The 21,123-nt window shown below is 37.7% G+C and overlaps 1 protein-coding gene across 1 annotated transcript in view; it reads left to right on the top strand.

Annotated features, from left to right (window-relative positions):
• ryr3 (ryanodine receptor 3) overlaps positions 1–21,123 on the top strand; it is a 115,390-nt gene that overhangs the window by 14,261 nt on the left and 80,006 nt on the right. The window contains exons 2-8 of the mRNA XM_063495500.1: positions 3,983–4,102; positions 8,602–8,706; positions 11,016–11,036; positions 14,837–14,851; positions 15,279–15,353; positions 18,288–18,366; positions 18,733–18,845. Coding sequence (XP_063351570.1) covers positions 3,983–4,102; positions 8,602–8,706; positions 11,016–11,036; positions 14,837–14,851; positions 15,279–15,353; positions 18,288–18,366; positions 18,733–18,845 — 528 coding nt within the window. The remainder of the gene's footprint in view (positions 1–3,982; positions 4,103–8,601; positions 8,707–11,015; positions 11,037–14,836; positions 14,852–15,278; positions 15,354–18,287; positions 18,367–18,732; positions 18,846–21,123) is intronic.

The following is a 21,123-nucleotide window of genomic DNA, read 5'->3' as shown; positions in this document are numbered from 1 at the left end:
GTATTTGCTGCTGATTGCTGTAGGCTACCTGAAGAGCCTGTTCTAGCCTTTGACACATCTTTTTCATGGTGGAAGTTTGGAAGTAAAGACTCCTGGTGTGCAACAACCGGTTTAATTGAACTGGAAAACTTTTAAGAAACAGCCAGGTGAACCGTTCTCCTGTTCATTTTATTTATGTATGTTGTTTTTTGGTTTTTTTTTTTAAATAAGGTAAGTGAACTGGCTCTGGCCATGTATTTAGTATGCAGACATTAAAGACTATTGATTCATGCAAATCCAGGCCTATTACTCCGTTGGGCCCATCTTTGATATATGAATACCTCCTATATGTAGATGCCAGAAAGAGTAAGACTAACATGAAACACAGCTTGACTTTGAACCTTTACAACCTTGTTTTAACATTTTACGTCTGCTTAAAACAATTGACAGATTTGTCATTAGTGAAAATAGCTCCTGAAAGACGCATGCTTTCGGTTGTTTCCAATTCATTTTTATTCATAAAGCAGTGTGAAATTACAGACTGGAGACAATTTTCTCCTGTATTGTAGGATTTGTATGAGCTGAAATTGAATGCTTTATGCATCAAGATTATTTGGCAAATAAAAACCCCACTTAAATGATTTTCCATGCTAGGGCTTTTATTTTGCAGTCACACCAAATTCCCTATGATTTAGGCTCCAATGTGCCGTTATTTGAAATATTGTTAGGGTCTGTTATCTTGCCTCCTGAGTCTGTGGCTGCTGTACAGCCTGTATCTAAATCTATTGAATTAATACTGCTGTGAAGGAGGTGGGAGCCAGAACCATGGCAACCATCAGCTCAGATTAGTGTGGGACGTGAGCTGGCAGGAGACATGCACACACCACACATACTATACACTTGCATACACAAACAAATCAATATCCGTGCATGCATTGCCAAATAGAGCCTGCCCGCTCTCCACTCTAACAGATACAGATGTTCATTTGTTGTACTGATTGAGTTGAGGTCTGTCTTTATTTCACAGCGATACCAGAATCTGTGTAAATGATTTAGAAATGATATCACTTAAAACTGGTTGCCCTCAGTACTTTGATTAATGTAGTTTATCTCCTTTTCTGCTGTTGAACTGAACAAAAGGGGTGCTCCAATGTAGTAGTCATCGGCAAGCTCCCAAACCCCCAAAACAACTGGACAGTGGATACTGGACATCGGGCTGGTACTACCAGCACTTTAATACAACGTGCTAACAAGCCATCTTCAAAAAGTTCAGTTCCTCTATGCCTATCTCCTACAATGTTAAAGGGAACCTGGCTATTAAGACATGTTTGTGCTAAAATATGCACTTTGCTTTCAATAACATATATGTGGTATTAAAATACACCAAATGTTTTCCTTTTAAGCACATTTTATATCAAACCGATTTACCAGTAGGCCGCCATTGTTATTTACTTCTCAATGCACTCTGGGTAGTGACGTCACATGGTTGCACCGCATCGAGTTCACAGTTAGCAGGGCACTGGAAATTGCTTCTGTTCAACCTTTCCAGTTTGAACCAGAGCAATCCGAGAGAGAGAATGAAAATAGTCAACCAGTACTTAGTTTAGATGAAGAGGAAAACAATCCGTCACATGAGGACACAAGAGTGAGGGAAAACTACTGGTGTCTATGCGGCTACTGCTTGCCAATGGCAACGGCGACTGAGAGCATTTGTTGTAAAGAGCTCAATTTTACGGCAGCTGCTATCCATGGTATCGCATAACCGCATGATAAAAACATTAATAGAATTATAATTTTTATTATACAGTGAAATTACGATATTGTTATTTTTACAGATTCTCCATGCAACACCAGTGCACCAAAACTTTGAAGCCGTCGTGCCAAACTAGGTATCCCCAACAGAATTTGTTTCCCCTGTGTCGGGTGCAAACACTGGCCTTTCAAAATCATGGACTAACAGTATCCCACGTTTGGGATTTTTAGTTCATAAACACTTCTTATAATTACCAACTACTCCAGAAATCTTGGAGATGTTAGCTCTTTATACAGTAAAGTTACCATGGGATAGAAATAATATCAGGCTGATCCTGTCACAATTTGTTCCCCCTGTCCAAAGACTTATTGCTCCTGAAATTTTGGAGGTTTTAGGTCAGTACATTTCTGTACAATTACAGAAGGATACAAATAATGATCAGTCAAAATGTCATCGGTTTATTTAAATAATCCCATCTGATGTTGTGCCAAGGTCCCAACGCAGGGGAAACAAATTCTGTCGGGGATACAAAATTTGGCACGCCATTGGCAAGCAGTAGCCACATAGACACCAGTAGTTTTCCCTCACTCTCGTGTCCTTTGACGGATTGTTTTCATCTTCATCTAAACTAAGTACTGGTGACTATTTTCATTCTCTCTCTCGGATTGCTCTGGTTCAAACTGGAAAGGTTGAACAGAAACCACTGCTAACTGTGAACTCGATGCGGTGCAACCATATGACGTCACTACGCAGAGTGCATTGAGAAGTAAATAACAATGGCGGCCTACTGGTAAATCGGGTTGATATAAAATGTGCTTAAAAGGAAAACATTTGGCATATTTTAATACCATATATATATATATATATATATATATTATTGAAAGCACAGTGCATATTTTAACGCAAACATGTCTTAATAGCCTGGGTTCCCTTTAATAACCCGTGACTTAATAACAAGGAATATCCATTCAAAGTCAGTAAGAACCTACTGTTTTGCAGGAGCAACAGTCACCAACATAATTAACAAGATCCCAAGTTTGTTGGATAAACATCCCACGGCTACATGGTGTGTTCTAACATCAGCAATCAGAGCTACTGAAACAGACTTTTACACGTCTCTTTAACTTACGTGAATATTGTTGTGAAAATCTTTCTAAAATTCCTGTTTTGTTCCAGTGTTGGTTGATGGTGTTGGTCAGTTCTCCAGATTCCTCTGGAAATAGTTTAAAACTTCGTCTGTATCACTTCCTTGAAAAAGTTTCTCAGTTCTGTTTTTGAAAATCACTAAGAATTCAGATATTTGCAAGACTTTTAATTTGCACTTAATTTTAGCTGGACTATTTTATATACACTTGTTATCTAACGCTATAGAGATTGCATTAGATAACAAGTGTAGCTATAATATTAGAAATTTTTTTTCTTTTACTTTGATAAGCCATAGGGAGGTCTACAGTAAACTGGCCACCTTAAACCCAAAGAAATCTAAGACCATCTTTCTTGACCTTAATGCCTATAAATCATATTCTTAATTTAACAGTTGCTACAGGCTACTTTTTGACCTTCCCCAAGGGACCCGTTTCTCCTCCTAAGATGGACCAGGGATATTTCATTTGTTAAGCAAATGTTTAAGACACACTGCACTGTGGAGCCACTTAAGACTTGGTACAGGCAAAAATCCAGACGTGTTGAATGCTGCACAGGTGCTCCTACTCCATAAATGTGGTAATAGTGATTTGAATAATTACCCCCAATACCCCAAACTCAAAACTGTCTTGCCAAGCCAAAAACAAAGAAAAAAACTCATTACTTATTATTGCCAATGAATAACTTTATGATAGAATTCAGGCAATTTCTTCCAAGGATTTCAGGTCAAGTCCATTTACTCTTTATACAGGTGTTCCACAGGGACCCATTCTGGGACCTTTCTTATTCACCCTGTACAAAAACAGTATTATCTCTGCCACCCAAAACTGTAATGTATATTTCTATGCAGATGACACTGTTTTATATGCCACTGGCTCTTCTACAATCCACAGTTTTGGCTGTGCTTGATTATGCTGGAATATGCTTCTAAATCCATCTAGAACCTTCTTGATTCTTTTGGCTATTGTTTGTTATAAAATATGTAGGTATACTGTTCAAAATACTACCTCCTGCCCCTGCCTAACTGTCTGCAAGATATCTGGTTTTTATTTTGGGTGGATTAATTTAAGTACATTCTTGGCTTTAACCCTCCTTTTCTTCTGGCAGGACGATGAGGTGGTGCTCCAGAGTGTGGCCACCATCCAGAAGGAGCATCGTAAGTTCTGCCTGGCCGTCGAGGGACTTGGAAACCGTCTATGTTACCTGGAATCAACATCTGAAGCTAAGGTGAGGATGCCCAACAGCTTTGTTTACTGTGCTACTGAAGAGCTACTATAGAAATTTTAGTACTAAACAATTCCTTTAAAAAAAAAATGGTGGTAAACACTATCTATAAACTAAAAACATACCATAGCTCTTCTAGATGAGCTGCAGAACTTTTTCTTCACACTACTTGTCATGTTCCAAATGTGTTCAGTGAAACTAGATGTTATTTAATGCTGTGAGGTATAAATTGGAAACTCTGCATAGCAAATCTGATGTTGTTTACATATGTTGATTGCATATTAAACTAAAATTCACATTAGCTACTTACATTCAGAGTTGCCTCCCAGTAGTTGACCTGTGCAATTGCCTTGTGATTAAAAGTGTTCGCCTACTTCAAACTGGTCTCCAACAGGAAAAAAAAATTTCAGTGTAGTTACTGGATTTTTCTTTCCACTGAAACGAGGCAGTTGAGGTCTCATTTTGACTGTATTTTGACTGAGCCATCACGCAGGGCTGAAAACCAAGCAGCAACCCCCTGGAAAACTGCAGTTGCTAATGTGTATTCCCTAGCCAGTTTGAATGCGATGGCTGGAGGTTCCTGGCTATCCATAGGTGAAAGTTGTTGCCCTCCCAAAAACCTCTTTCTGATTGCTTTAATTGCTAGTGAACTGCATGATCATCTGTAGTTTACATGGAAAACACTGGCTTGTCTTCAAACACTTGCTAACTACTTGCCAAGCGGTAGTCCGGTTTCACTACCGCTAGCATCGTGCTGTGACCAATTTAACTTGGTAACAGCAGGCAACCTCTGGCAACCACTTGCCAACTACTTGGGAAGTACATTTTCTACCTTAGCAGTAGATCGTTGCCAGGGGGTTGCTGACTGGTTTCAAGGCCTGTGTGACTGCAGCTTGTGCTGTTATTGTCTGCATAATTTTTTTGCTTATTTTTCAAACAACAGAGGTTTTCATCCATTCTTTGAAAGGTGTATTCTTTATCATTAATTTTAACAGACTATTTCAATAAATTTGTATAATTTAGTTTCATACAAATAATTACTGCTTTGCACTTTTCTGACTTAACATGGGACAAGTATTACAGCTGAATGATCAAAACATAAAAAAGCTAAATATTTTTTCAGATTAGTTTAGCTTCTAGGTTCAAGTAAAATTTGTTATTAGTGAACAGCCAGAAGTTTTAAGAGGCTGTAAGAAGCGGTTTTCTTGATTTAGCGGCATATTAAGGTTTTGGAAAACCTCATATCTAATGTTCAGTAGTCTTCAAATATATTCATCTGAGCAGCTTGCTTTCTTGAAATTGCTTCAGATAAGAATATTCTGACACAATTACACATTTTCTCTCTTTTATTGTTTAAGAAAACTCATCTACTGGGCTTAATCATACAGGCAGTTGTGATAATCAGTGTAATAGATGATAGAGCTGTGTTGGCGTCTCAGTTTTCTTGTCTTACATTATCATCGAGCAATTAAGCCGAGAACTGTTATTCACTGGACATTTTCTGGTTTTCTGACCATTCTCTGAAAATCCTAGGAGTCGTTGTATGGGAAAATCCTTGGAGATCAGCAAATTCTGAAATACCAAAAACTATTCCACATACATTCAAAATAACTTAAATCAAGTTTCCTCTACATTCTGTTACTCACTTTGAACTTTAGCAGATCATCTTGACCCTGTCCGCCTGGCTAAACGCTGAATAAGTTATGTCATTGTGTCAACAAGCAGTTGAACAGCTTTAACTAATGAAGTGGCCATTAGTTATATCCGATGGCCACGCAAACCTGGCTTTGCAGTGTTTTTTATGAGATGTGCATATTGGACGTTTTAATTGGGCCACTGAGCATTATGACTTTGAATAAAATTTCTGGACCTGTGGGTATGTTTTTGCTCACTCACCTGAAACTGTTGAGCTGGAGGGCAACACCTGCAGAGCTCTAGACAGACTGTCACGAGCACCTTTCACCTTGGGATCAGTGACAATGCTTCTGGCCTCCTTGAGTGTGAAATGTGGTCGAGAATTAAGGGCGATAGCTGTGATTTGGCACGAAGAAAGTGGCTGTCATCTGCTAGCTTATCTCAGGTGTTGACACCTCCATTTCCAAGACTCTAACAAAGCCTGGCTGCTTGCCAGTGCCAGAGAAAAGGCCAAAGTGAAACATGGGCTTTTGAGACAGTGTTTTAAATATAATGTTTGCATTAATATGTGATATTATAAGCAATACTTCAGATACATTGAAAGCTTGTGTTATTTTATTTATTTATTTTTTTAGCCACCATTCTCATAAACAAAGAAACAAAATCTGGTTCTTAAGGTTTTTGTTGTATGAGATACTATAGTCTATAGTCAGACTTTAGCTACAAAGACCATGACTATTAGTAAGCTACATTTTGAAATATGACCAGATTTATCAAATAAAATGAAGTGACTTGACAATACAATCACTATTGTAGTTTGATCTCTTCTGAATAGTTTTCATAAGAAATGGTATTCTAGCCATGGAAAATCCTGTTCCTAAAGGATTATTTTACCCATTTTTATTGAGCGAAGCTCGCTCTGGAGGGCACGAAAGACATTAAACTTTCTAAAGGCGAATGTGACCACAGTGAGACACAGTGTCTGCTCTGCCCAGACCAGTCGGAGTGATCAGAGTGTCTTCCCAAGCCTGGAAGAAGTATGATAATTGGAAAATTGGTGGTGAATAATTCATAAGAGGTGTAAGGTTTGCAGCAGGTTGCGAGTTAGCACTGTAGAAGGTCGCATGACACCACAGGTGTAGCTGCATCATGTCAAGACAAAACTCAATTTTAAACTGAGCCTTTCTCAGTTTTATGTTCTTTGGGGTTTCTACCCTTTAATAAAATGTTTTTTCATAAAATAGCAAATGTGGACATCTTATCCTAATGTACATGAAGGTAAAGAAAATCATAAATATCTGAGTGGATAGCAATTGTGTGCAGGTTGTTGGTTTTGGGACGCAGTGAGATGGTTGCATACACAGACACCCTGTGGCTTTAGAGGTTCTTGTGCGTGTTTGTGTTAAGTTGCACAGCAGCCCCATCCTCATTATCACCCAGCAGCCCTCCCCTCTGCTCACATTTCTCACCTCACTGCAGGGGTCGAGGGTCAGACGGTTGTGTTACTCACTAAGGGCAATCACCCAGTACCTTAAATCACTGCTTGTAATCTTCTTTGCTGGAAAGAGATGGACATGATATATGATAGTCATGTTAGGTGAAGGTGACTGTTGTTATGAAATGGAAATAAATCTCGGAGACACAGACTTAGAGCTATTTTGTTTTTGTACTTACTGTTTAACATGTCTTGTGGCCAGTGTAATGTTAATCAACAGTGCCATCTAGCAAATCAAAAAGTAAATATTTTTCTTTATTTTGACAAACAGATGCTAATGAATGGGCCAGTTTTAGTACTGCCTTTGAGCTACAAGTAATTTGCAGTATATATTATATAACTTTAAATGTCTTATTTTGTTTTCGAAGACCATCCCTATGAAATAGCCTTTTGAATAAACTTTGTATTTTTTTCACAATCACGCCCTGTTGTTGAAAAACTTTCATCACTGAATAATTTATAGACGGCAGTTATTACTAAATTAACTGAAGGATAGCAAATGTGCTCTTCACTCTAAAAGCCAAATCTGATGCCTATTACAACAGAGTCAAACAACCCTGAGCCCCGAGGAATAAGGTCTAGCCAGACTAATAACTGGTCATTGCAGCTCCAGGCTGCACAGTTCCTCATAATCCCAGGATGGCAAAGAAGATGTGAGTTATTAGAAATATTTATGAGTGCCAGGAGTTTATAAATTTCACTTGATTTGGTCTAAGATCGGGGCTTGCAACTAATTTAGTAACCATTTACTTCTGTAAATAATTCTGCAATGTCGAGCATATGTGCTTAAATAAACCAGTATATTTCAGCTCAAAGTAATGTTAAAATACATATTAACACTCCATGTTAAAAATTTGTATCTAAAATCTAATACACAAATGTAATTTCAATGCCCCTATGCTATTTAACCAGTATCATATGTATTTTTGTCCATATTTAGTTGCTGGTTTTGGATTAAAGCTGTGTCACACTGTGACATTTATGTAGGCCAGTGGTTTGTTTGGATGGTGCACATCATCCGAATCATTAAATACATTTATAGAATAAGTTTCACAGTCAGTACGAGGTTTCTTCAAAGGTTGTGTCTCTGAACTTTTGAGTCTCAAGTTCTTTTTATATCAACCCCTGGTATTTTCATCTCTGGAAAAAAGTACTCCAGATTAGGGAAGCTGGGTGCAGAGGCCCTGCAGATGACATGAAAGGAAATTCTAGGAGGGTAAACTTTGTGCACATTTTTATTTATTTATTTTATTTTTGTACTGAGAAGAGTCTGATTTTGCTCAAAATACCTACATTCTTCAACTTTGATTTTGTTCCTCCTGAGCTTTTGTCCTTGCATGCTAATTTCTTTTTCTTTTACTGTGTCATGCAGTATGTTCCTCCGGACCTTTGTGTCTGTAACTTTGTGCTGGAGCAGTCGCTGTCAGTGCGAGCCCTGCAGGAGATGCTGGCTAACACTGGGCAGAACAGCGAAGGGGTGAGTACATTCCTCCTCCCCACTGATGTCCCCTTGTTCTCTATCTAATGCATACAAACACACTCAAATGCTTGCAAGACAAACACATTCATGCACAAACCAAAATGAATCAGTCTGTAATCTATCATTAATAGTCTGCTGTAAGATGGGCTTGAGCTTTTTTTTTCTTAACAGTAAACGTCTTGGTATTTAATAAGGCATAATATCAGTGTAAATTAACAATATTCTTCATTCCCTTTTCAAGCTAACACAATTTACCTTATGGCTATTTATGGCTAATCACCTTTAAAAGCTGGCCCTCACAGTCAGAGCAGTCAAAGTACTGGAAATATAAATACATGAAATCTACTTCAAGGGCCTTCTCACTTCAAGCACTGGAATTTTTTTCAGGCCTCCCAGTCAAAGCTAATTCCAACCTTTACACCTATTTAAAGGCTGATTTTGAACATCAAATGAAAATCCAGCTGGTCAATGACAGACATTAATAGTCATAACAGAACCTGATCTGACCAACTAAACTAACAGAACTCCATGTTTGTGAAAGCTACCTGGATATTTGTTTTATGGCTGCGTATGCTTTATACAGTTAGTATTTAGCTATAGTCATTATAGTCACAGTAGCTGTGATAATTAACATCAGCACACAAAGGAACATGATGCAAGTAACTGTCCCATTTGGGTCATTACATCTTTTTTGTTGTCTGGTTGTGTCTGAGGGGTTCGAATTAAAATGTGTATGTATATATATATTTTTGCTTGCTTTGATTGAAGCTTTTTTTTCTTTCAGCTGGTCAGCTTTTAGTTCCTTATGGGAAAGGTTTAAAGTGTAAAACTGTGAGAACATAATTTAGAACAGAGTGGTATGAATGGGGGGAAATAAGCTTGCTTTAACCATGACATCAAACACAGTTGCCTGAAATGTCAGTCTAAACTGAGAAAGGTTTATTTGTTAATGACAATTCATGAGTAACTGTGTCTATATTTGAAACTTTGGTGGAGCAGATTTTTAACTTTTTAAAGTTACAGTGGTAAAAATCGATAAGTAGCTTGAATCAAATCCCAGTAGCATTTAGACCAGACCAGACTTAGCAATGCTCTGAACTATTTTAACACTGAGAACTGTAATTGAATTCTAAGCAGAACCTGTCTCCCTTCATTCTCTGTAATACATTCCTGATGTGCGAAAAGCAATAAATAAAGGTCACTGAGGGTGAAAGAAAGGGGGGAAATTATCTGTGAGTGCACTGCTGCATCCACCACATCCTCTCTTGATTTACACGACAATGTGAGCCTCTCCCTCCCGTCGCTGCACCAGCTTACATGACATGTTTATTAGAGCAGGTAAGTAATATTGGATATGGCAGATTCTCTGTAGTGCCATGGGGGTGTCATCGATAGCACAGAAGCCCTCCAGTGGGCTGGATGTGGTTTGTAAACCAGTCAGATGTCCATATTCACTCATGCTGCTGTGCTCTAAGAGAGCCATTTCATGTTTCATTTATTCTCATCACCCAGCACTTCTAGCACACATTATAGATTTAATAAAGCGAGGTCAGGCGATGGGTAGCGCTTGATACACCCTTGTTTACTCTAAATTTCTTCTGGGAAAAACAAAGAGAAAACAGTGCTCTAGTATTTAAATTTGGACAAACACCCACATACAAAAAAATGTTGTGCTTGTATAATTGTTTGTATGTTTTTTAGTCACTGTTCCTACTCAGTACACATGGTCTGTTCTTAGTTAGAAAGCATTCCTCAGGTGACACATTCAGTTATTATTAAGAGTTAAAACTTTGGATAGACCACTGGTACTGTAGGAATAGAGATGACAAAGCGATGGTAGCATGAATCATTGTGCAGTACAACTGTGGCAATTACAGGAACCCGACCACTACAGGGCATCACAGTTATTTGTAAGACAAGCTGAGTACAAAAGCTTACAATACTAATGCAAAATAGCCCAAGTGCTCAGTTGCTCTGCACAGCATAGGACTCTGACACAGATGCTTCCTTAAGTGCCTTAGTTTGTAAACCACTTGGTTCCCCTCACTGGAAAATCAGCACTGCATTGTTATTAGCCTGGGTAGCAGATTTGTTTTGTGCTCAACAGTGCAACATTGTTGGCTGGCCTTGTTTGGCAAGACAACATGATGTTGGCTAGAATACAAACTCTCTGGTAGCAAGGCTAATAAATCGCTGTACCTCCTCACACCACTATAATTCTCCCAATTTTTGCTCTCAACTTTGTGTAATTGACTGCCATACATCCCGATAACACATTCTTTTTATTTGTATTTGTGTGTTACTAGAGCGCTGACCATGAAAAATGGGTAGGTCCATCAGTTTGTTCATCCATCATGTTGTCAGCGTGCATGACAGACGTACTTACTGGCAGTTAAATGGTTGAAACTTTAAGTGCTTTCACTTAAAGCAATGTCTATTTCTTGACTGTCTTGAAAGCTTTATTTGTCATGTATGTAACTAGAAGACAGGTAGTATATTTTATACCACCATTATTATGCTACTGGTGGTACATTTAAAGTTACCACCTCACTGAATTTTCAATTAATAGAATTAAAAGGACACTTTTTGGGGGGAGGGGATTGACATCCTCAAGATCGTAAATTAGGCTTTTTCCTCATCAGTGGTCAGACTAGTGTAGAGACAATTGATTAACTTGTCACAGAGCTCTTATGGTAGTCTAGAAATAGACATCCATTGGTACTGTCAAACTGCGCTCATGATTAAAATGTCTGTGCCTGTATACCTTGTGTGTAAGCACTTAAGTCTGCTAATCATTTGCTCAAGCGTTTATTATCCCCGTTTGTTTTTTCATGGACTAAATTCAAGCCTTGATTTACAACTTGAAATATCTCTGCTACATATCATAAATTTAGCTTACAAGTGGTATCCTTGGTCATTAATTTGTTTAATTTAGAAAACCCACATTTTGGCAGGAAACTCGCTTTGTGGTCTCGGTGTGCTTCTGTTTTCTCTGGGTTTGGTCTCTAACATCAATTGATTTTAAGAGTACTGACAAGAGGAAATGTCCTGAAATCAGTTTTGATTTCAGAGTCTTCACATGCACAGCTGTTGAGGATTATTCAGTGCACTTGTAATGTTTGGGATCAGATTAATAATGAAAACATTCATCCAGTATTTTTTGTTGTTGTTGTTGTTGTTGTTGTTGTTGTTGTTATTATTCTTATTATTATTATTATTATTAACTACCTGTCAAACACTGCATATCACAATGCATATGATATTTTAATGTGATTTTATTAAGTTAATGCAAAGCAAATTAAGCTGTATGTTATCCAGTGATTCGAAGGACAGCACATTAAATATGTACATGAAAGTCAATGTATCAGGTGGTACTTAGCAAATTAGACTGGGCTGAATCTTTTTTTTCCCTCCTCCTTGGAAAATTGATTACTTTGCTTTTTCCCATCCTCAGGCAATTCCATATGAGATAAGATATTAACTGTACATTCAGGAAGATCCATTAGTCACAGTTTGCTATAAAACCTTCAGAAGCTTTACAGCAAGCTTTGGGAAAAAAAAATGGACAATGATTAATTCTTGTAATTGTTAATGAGTATTGGCAATTGTACATACACATCACATTTTTAAATGCAATCAAGAATATATTTGTGGGTATTGTCTTAGTTACTCTAGGTATTAGGTTAGGTATAGTTGGTCAATAACTGATGAGCGTCCAGCAAAAAAGTAAGCATGGTAGAAAATGAAATCCTTGTAGTATGTGTTGCAGAAGCTGGTCATTGGTCAGAAAGGCAGATTTTACAGGATTTAATGCAAACCTGTTCTTAAAAAAACACAAAACAAAACAAAAAGAACTTAGTTCATACTTACTTACCCTTTTAATTCCTATGGAAGCAGTAACAGCCAGGTACTGCTAATCAAATGCAGCATATTAACTGTTCTTCAGCAAGTTTGACCAGCTCTGTAAAAGAAGAAGTTCTGATAGTTTGCTGGTCTGGATTTTAACATATGCTTATAACCAGGAAAGGACATTTCCGCAAAGTCAACCCAAGGTCAAACTGTGCAAACTCTACAGGTCTCAGTTAGCATGTTAAAGTTGATGATGTGGCAATTAGAAAAAGACTGAACAAGTATGGCGTGTTTAGAGGGGTTGCCAGGAGAAAAGAAAACATGACAGCACCCTTTAGGTTTGCAAAGTTGCAAACCACTAGGCGTCTGGGACATTGTCCTTTGGCTTGTCCTTTCGGTCATAATGCACAGCAAAAACACCTCATACCAACTGTCAGGCATGGTGGTGGTGGAGCGGTGATGATCTCGGCTTGTTTTGCAGTCACAGGACCTGGGCACCTTGCAGTAAGAAAGTCAACCATGAAGTCCTCTGTTTACCAAAGGTTTGGTAGAGTAAAATATGAGAATATCTGTTTGAGAGCTAAAGGTTGGCTATAATTGGGCCATGACACAGGAAGACGGCAGCAAAGTCCAGACCTCAAACCCACTGAAATGCTGATGTTAAGAAAACTACAAATAAACAAATTCCCACAAACCTCAATGACCTGAAGCAACATTGTAAAGAAAAGCGGGCCAAAGTCCGTCCACAACAACGTAGGACACTGAAACTCATATATAAATTGATTACTACAAGATACTGAACCATGGGATATGCTTTTCACCTATTACTTTAGCATTTTGGCTTCATACCCGAAACCGGTATGGCTCAGATGTTTTTGTTTGTTTGTTTTTTGTTTTGTCTTGTTTTTTAATGCCCTGATGAGTAAAACTTTAGAATTAAGGGGGCCTGCTTTTCTTTTATATTATATATAGTTATAAGAAGTGCGGGCGATTTTGTGTGAATGAATTAGACTTTTATTCTGTACCATTTTCAGAAATTAGATTGGAGTGAGAAGAAAAATGTTTACCAAAGATTTATTAAACTTGTTTTAGTCATCAATTCTATAAAACACCAAAACGATTAAATTACACTACCTTTACTTTACAGGAAGTGATTTCTGCAGATGTGAAAGTAACTGTTGGCGTTACTCCATAGAGTTATTTAAAAAAAAAAAATTCATGGAGTCCACATTAGTTCGAAATCATGAAATATGTTGCTCACTGCAACAGCATGGCAGTCTTTAGATTCAGAGACAATAAATGGTAGTATGAACAATTCATTGTCAGTTTTTACCTCTTTACTTCTATCTCTGACTAGAAGAAAAATACTTCAAATCACCACAATTATCCATAAGTATACAGCACACACACCCTTTATCCTTTTGCAACAAAATACGAGACAAAGTAAGCGAGACAAAATACTGTCTAGCAAATTTCATAAAACAGTACTAGCTATTCATGATACAGTGCTTATACACAGGAGGGGCACCACACCAAAGGTCACAGTTCCTGGCAGTGATGTGTCAGCATGACAGCAGGCCTGAAATACAGGCTGGCCCTCTCCCGGTACCCCCCCTCCCGCGCTCCCAGCTGTTGCTGGATACTCTTCCCTTTTTTTTTCTTTTGATCGAACCTTCCATTTCCTTTTTCGTCTCACTTATACAAGCCATCTGGGTGAGACTTTGAAGCCAAATGAGAATTAGCTAAGGGTCGTATTCAGGGGACCATTGGGAGTTCCCTTTAAGTTAATTTGAATGTAAACCTACCATTAAATACAAATTAATGTTGACAACTAGACGAGAGGAGAGCTTCTATGCATTGCTTAAGTGGATGCAGGGCACCATAGTTAAGAATATTAGTTGTTCATCGTTTTCTTAGATGCCTAATTATTGTTTAAACTTTAAAGAAATGTTAAATCAGAGTGGATACTCTAAATGTACTGTAGGTGAGAAGAAAGTGTCTCTTTACAGCTCTGATAATAGGACTTTCAATACACATGTGAGCTAAACTGTTTTAATATTTTGCAGTTAAGGCCAAATTTGCTAATTACATTAAAGCAGGACCTTTAGAAATTAACAAGAACCTTCTCGTGCGTGTACGTATGAATCTTTGAGTTTGATTTCAGTAATTCATTTAAATGTGAGCTGACTCCATGAATGCCAGAACCTTGCTTGTGCAGACCTGGTTTAGTTTTTGCTGCTTATTGTCTTCTTCTTTTTTGTTTTTATTCCGCTGCTAGAGGTTGATTAAAAAGGTAAGACGCAATTTCTTTATTCACCATGATGATAAAGGATCCACTCTTTTTTTTACTTTTTTTTTGCTCATCTGTTTCCTCACATTTCCTCAGGTGTTTTGCTACCAAACCTCACAGTTATTCTTGTTTGTCACAAGAATGAGCAAGTTGTCTACTGAGTGTGATACTATCTATGTGTTTGTTTGACTGTGAATGGAGTTTTTTGTGTGTTCCTCTTTTTCTCTTTCCCGCTTGCACTTGGAATGGTGATCCTCAGTAAAGGATATTTGATCCAGGACGTCCCATGCTTTGCTCGCACAGAGCGTAAAGCCACTCGCACTTTAATAACTGATACAGAAGTAAAGTGGGAGATACTAACCTGTCAGGGTTCAGAGGTCAGGAATGTTAGGGTATGATAATAATCTATTGCCTGTTTATTTCCTGGCAGGCGGGTCAGGGGGGTGGACACCGGACCCTGCTCTACGGTCACGCCATCCTCCTACGCCACTCCTTCAGTGGCATGGTGAGTATTAATGTGCAAGAATGACAGAAAGTTAAAAGGGACAAGGATTTTCCTAGCTCATCATGGGGTCTATTTATCAAGTATGCGTTATGGGTTAACATAATTGGTCTTCCGTGTGGGAAAAGCAAAGTCTGTTACATTATTGATGACAGTTGCTTTTTCATATTATTTGTTCCCATTTGATGAAAAAGAAACCAAAAAATGAGTAAATAAGACTCCAATTAATATTAAAAAGTAAATGTATTATTATGTTAGACAATGTCTTTTAGATCTGCCTAAAAAAATCTTTAATGAAAAAGCCCTGGTGTTTAAAAATATTAGAACCATGATATGATTGTGAAGTCTTCAGTTGCTTTTGATTGAACTGAAGTTGGAAAAACAAATCTGCAATTCACACCATTCTTTGTAAAAGTCTTGAGCCACCACTTGCTTCTTTTTATTTCATTTCCAAAAAGAAAGACTTTGTCTTTTTTTTTTATAGTGGTCTTGAACAATAGTTCTTAAAGCTTTCTGAAGATCTTTCAAATATATTCTTTGGACTTTGGCTGCTTTGTCACCCATTTTCAGTCCAGTCCTTGAACCTTATGCTTTCAGAAGAATGACCTACAGTATGATTTCAACATAAAAAAAAAAGCCACCTAAATCAAGTGATGAACCAGTGTTGCTCTGCAACTTGACAACTTGGTAAAGAACAGAGATGGGCAGTAATGCGTTACAAGTAACGCGTTATTATTCCAATTACTCTTTTCAAGTAACGAGTAAAGTAAGGGATTACTATTGCAAAAAAGGTAATTAGACTGTTACTTTCCCGTAAGCACGCTACGTTACTGCATTACTAAAACCGTGATTTTTTTTTTTGCGAGTGTCTCATGACAATGACGTAAGCGAGTGCGACATTCGTGGCAACAGCTGTGTGCAGATCAACAATGGATAATATATCGAGTGCGGGAGAGAGTATGAGCGTGCAGCGTTTAAAGCGTGGAAGTACTGACCTTACTTTGAGTTTGAGTCCGTAAAAAGTGACAAAAACATTAGCGTCCACTGATCACTGCGTGGGAAGAAAACCCCTAAACGTCCGAGCAAGCACCGAGTATGCTACCAGGGAATGGGAAATTCACAGACAAACTCGCGGATTCTTCCACTGACCACTGCGGCACACCTGCACCAGGGCAAACATCCGCCTGCTATACAGGTGAAAATAGAGCAACAGGACCACTGAGTCTTTGATTTTATTTCTTTTCTGCTGTGTTTCACTTGCATTTATTTGAAAGACTTAGTGTAAACACCAAAAAATATTTTATTCTATGTGCTGGAATGTGCAGAAAATAGGTTTAAATGTTAAACAAATTTCTTCCAGTCAGAGAATGTTGCATATAATTTAATTTTTGCTTGATGCATAAAGTTAAAAGATTAAAACTAATAAAACAAGTTTTAAAAAGAGACTTTTCCATTTGATTACATTTTATATGATGGATTATGCAGAAAAAGTAGAATTGGGCTGAAAGATCTATTGCTTTATCACCTATTCAGGTTGTAAATCGTGTTGTTAAAAAGTAACTAAGTAACTAATTACTTTTAAAAATAAGTAATCAGTAAAGTAACGGGATTACTTTTTGGGGGGAAGTAATCAGTAATTAGTTACTGATTACTTTTTTTCAAGTAACTTGACCAACACTGGTAAAGAATCAATTTTAAATTATATCTTTACATACGTACCTTTTTTAGCTGAATCTACCAAAAAAAAAAAACCCAAAAAAAACTAAACAAAAAAACAACAGTAACACAGTTTGGCAGAAATTAAATGGTATTTTTTGCACTAAGAAGGTCACCAAGAGAGGTGTTGCCTTAGAAGTCAGCATACTTTTGCATGGTATGTAGTCCTTAAAAAGTTTAAGGAATATGGATAAGTGGAAGATGAACTTGTCAGGAGTAAACAAAAGAGAAATCTACAGCAGATGAACAGGATCTGCATGTATCTGAAAGTCATGTCCTTTTAAAAATCCAACAAAGAGCTGACACAAGACCTGAGATATGGCTCTGACCTGTCAGTTAATCCACATACTGTTCACCGACACTTGGAGCAATGAATCTGGATTTTACAGTATTGTTTTAATATGTATTGGAAGAGGTCAGAAAAGAAGTACAGCAGTGAGTGTCTACAACCATTTGTAGAACATGATGGAGTCTCTACCATAGTTTGGGGTTACATTTCATCCTGTGGGGTGTTCTTGTCAAATTTGATCAAATTAAGAACAAAGAGAGCACCATCAGATTTTGCTCGACCATCCAGTGCCAACTGGAAAACATTTTACTGGCAACTGCTTCATTTTTCAACATGACAAACATCCCAAACACATTGCCAGCGGAGGAAAAGCATGCATTAACTGAAAAATGCAAAATGAACACTATCAGTCATGGATGGCTTCCCCAGAGCTCAGACCTCAACATAATTGAAGCAGTGTGGGATCTTAATGGAGAACAGAACAAATGACAGCCAACATCCAAAGAGAAGAATTTCTGAAGACTACTTGAAGAAAAGGCACGAAAGCTTGCCTAAGAGAGTTTAGGATAAGTTGAAGTATAAAGGTACCCATACCAAGTACTGACTTTCAAGCTTATTAGAATTGGACAAATTCTGTTTTGGTTTTATATCATTTATCTCCAAGTATGTTTGCACCCATTTTCTCATTTTTATATTAAAAAAGAGAGAAAGAAATAAGACCTGGCTCGAGACTTTTGCACAGTAGCATTTAATCATAACTTCAAACAGAAAATCAATTAATAAATTCCTTACTAATTGATTAATATACTAATTATTTAGCACTAAATTCACCCCTGTATTCTAATGAGACATTTTAACATGAGCTGAATTCCTCTTATGGCTAGTCTTAGTGTTTCATTTGACCTAACATTAGTTCATTTTTCACTCACCAGTACTTGACCTGTTTGAAGACATCAAGGTCTCTGACAGACAAGCTGTCATTTGATGTCGGACTGCAAGAAGATTCAATAGGTATGGTATGACTATTAGGCACTTCAGAGATTTTACTGCTTTCAGGTGAATTCAGCCTTTGGGAGTGATCATTTCAGGTTGATTTAACTTTGAGATTGAATTATTGGGAGAAATACTCAAACTCCACGTGTGTGTGTTTGCGTGTGTGCGTGTGCACAGTACAGCTATATTCGACATTTAAACTATAGCATAAGGCCATTTATCATATGGAAACAGTTCCACTGCTCCTACAGGATCTAACCAAAGAGACGAGGGATTTTAAAGGGCATGTATGTGTCTGCACTGCTCAGTAGATTTTCCCAAGCTTTATATTCCACTTGTTGCCACTTATTTGAATATTATTTTTATGTGTATTTATGTCAATAGGAGAGTCCTGCTGGTGGACCATTCACCCTGCATCCAAGCAGAGATCTGAGGGAGAGAAAGTCCGCATTGGAGACGACCTGATTCTTGTCAGTGTGTCGACGGAGAGATATCTAGTAAGTCACATCTAAAAGATCTTCACAAGAGCAGAACACATTAGAAGCACACCTGTGACTGAGATAAATGTATGCATGATAAACCAAATGACCCCTCTGCCACAAATGATGACCATTTGAGGGGAAATAAACAGTCTTTCCAGTCATATAGGATTCATTACCAAGAAGCATTATTACAACAAAGAAATAATCCACCAAATGTAAATTTCCTTAGTTTTATCCTAGTGTCACAAGCAAACAAGCTGTATAGTTTTAGCCCCAAGACTCTGTTTCATTGTTTTGGATAAGAGATGATTTTTAATTTTTTTTAAATTGAATTCTGACATTGCAATCCAGTTAAACTTTATCCACCTGTAAAACTGTAGGAGTAGCTTGACTGACTTCAACCACAGGCACAGAACAAAATGCAACCTTATCAATAATTTAGGCAAAACTACCTCTTCTTGTGATGATATGGAAGTTATTTAGCATCATAGGAAGCCATAAATACGATGCATTAATATACAAGCACATGGCGTATATTTTATTTGCAGCTTGCTAATTCAAAGCAACATTTACCAGCTTTTAGAAAAGAAAACATAATTTACTCTTCTGGTAACTTTTCTTATAAAAACACTGTAGTTCACCAAAGTACTAAGGACATCATTTATCCACCCACTAAAAATGAGGATGCAGCTTTTAAACATGATGACAGATTAATTGTAGCAGTTTTCATTAAATCAGATGCTCTTCCTTCATCTTTACTCCAGATTTCTCTCGTGAATGTGTACTGTTCTTCAAACAGTCAGATTACATCAGAGTCATGCTTGTGTTTCCGATACTCTGTGTATAATCTCTCGCTTTCTTTTGTCTGGTTCGCTTGTCAAATCTCACTTAATTCAGATATTTTCTGCTGTTGTTTTGGAAGCTTTCTTATTTTACTGCCAGGTATTTATTTATTTTTTATATCTGAGGTGATTTGTCTTCCTCTAAACTCGAAAGACCAAATGTGCCGTATGCAAAGAAGAGTGGTTCTGTTTTGAAGATTATTTGCCCCACATAGCTGGAGTTATCTGCTTTGGTTCACCGTCTGCCTGAAAAGGTACTTTGGAAAGTTTCGTAGCACTCGGATAACCTCGATACCGGTTTTACTCCCACCAACTTTGGAGTGACAAGGCAATTCAGGAGGGAAACTCAAAAAACCTTCCTTTGCTATCTGAAATAGAAATCTGATTACCTGTGAAACCCCTCCCATGCCCCCTCCACCCCCATGCAGGCCCTTTTTAATAATGTTTTTTATGAAACTCATCCGCCTGACTGATGAGCTTTGAGTTAATGCTGTCTCCACTATGCAGAGCTATACACCTGACCTCAATTAACTTGCATGGAAAAGAGAGGAGAGGGGGATTTGAGGAGAAACAGAGGAAGAGGCAGAGCGAGAAATGGCAAAAGTGAGGGACATTGACGTGCCTGGCATGGGAAAGTGACTTGCACTCTCTTCTAGTGGCCATACCAGTCCTTCGGGGAGGAAAATATGCAATTAAAGCAAATCTGGCAAAGATACTGTAAAGCTTTACCTGCAGTAGCCTGTCGGAAATTCAGCTATTGAAGAATGGGACACCTCAGAAATTCAAAAGCAGAAATGCAAAAGCAATCACTGCATTATTACTGTCATTCATTACATCACAGTGAGTGTATTGCTGTCATTTAGGACAGGGGCATTTATGTCTTTTTATCAAGTCAGGGTGATATATGTTAGTTAAAGCCTGTTGGATAAATGTGAGGATAATAAAAATCGTATTTGAGAGCGACAGTGCATAGATGTTTTGACTTGGCATTTATAGACCTCTACTAATCCATAATGTCTACTGTTACAGATTAAGATAGCCAACATTTTTAAATGACATGCTAGGACAAATACAGGCAAATGAAAGAAAACTCAATTGGTGCTCATATTATAGTATGATAGTATGATGTTTTCAGGGGAATTTTGTAAAGACTTGTTTTTGTGTTGTAGAATATATTTTGGAACAATTAAAGGACTTCCTAATGGTGTTCTAGGGTGTGAGCATTGGCAGCTGCTAAACCCTTTTGCCTGTATTGTATGTGTTAGAAATCCTTGCATCAATGCTTACTTGGGTATAGCCTAAAGCTAAACTCATATCGACTTTTCACTTTCATCTGAATGCAACCTACCAGGAGTAGGTGTTTTTCAAATGTATTTATTCTTTCTTTCTTTCTTTCTGTCTTTCTGTCTTTCTTTCTTATTCTCAAATGAATTATTGCATTATCTGGGCAT

This window comes from Pelmatolapia mariae, linkage group LG15, assembly GCF_036321145.2.
Source record: "Pelmatolapia mariae isolate MD_Pm_ZW linkage group LG15, Pm_UMD_F_2, whole genome shotgun sequence".
In the NCBI taxonomy this organism is placed as follows: Eukaryota; Metazoa; Chordata; class Actinopteri; order Cichliformes; family Cichlidae; genus Pelmatolapia; species Pelmatolapia mariae.
This window is presented reverse-complemented; position numbering and strand designations above follow the sequence as displayed.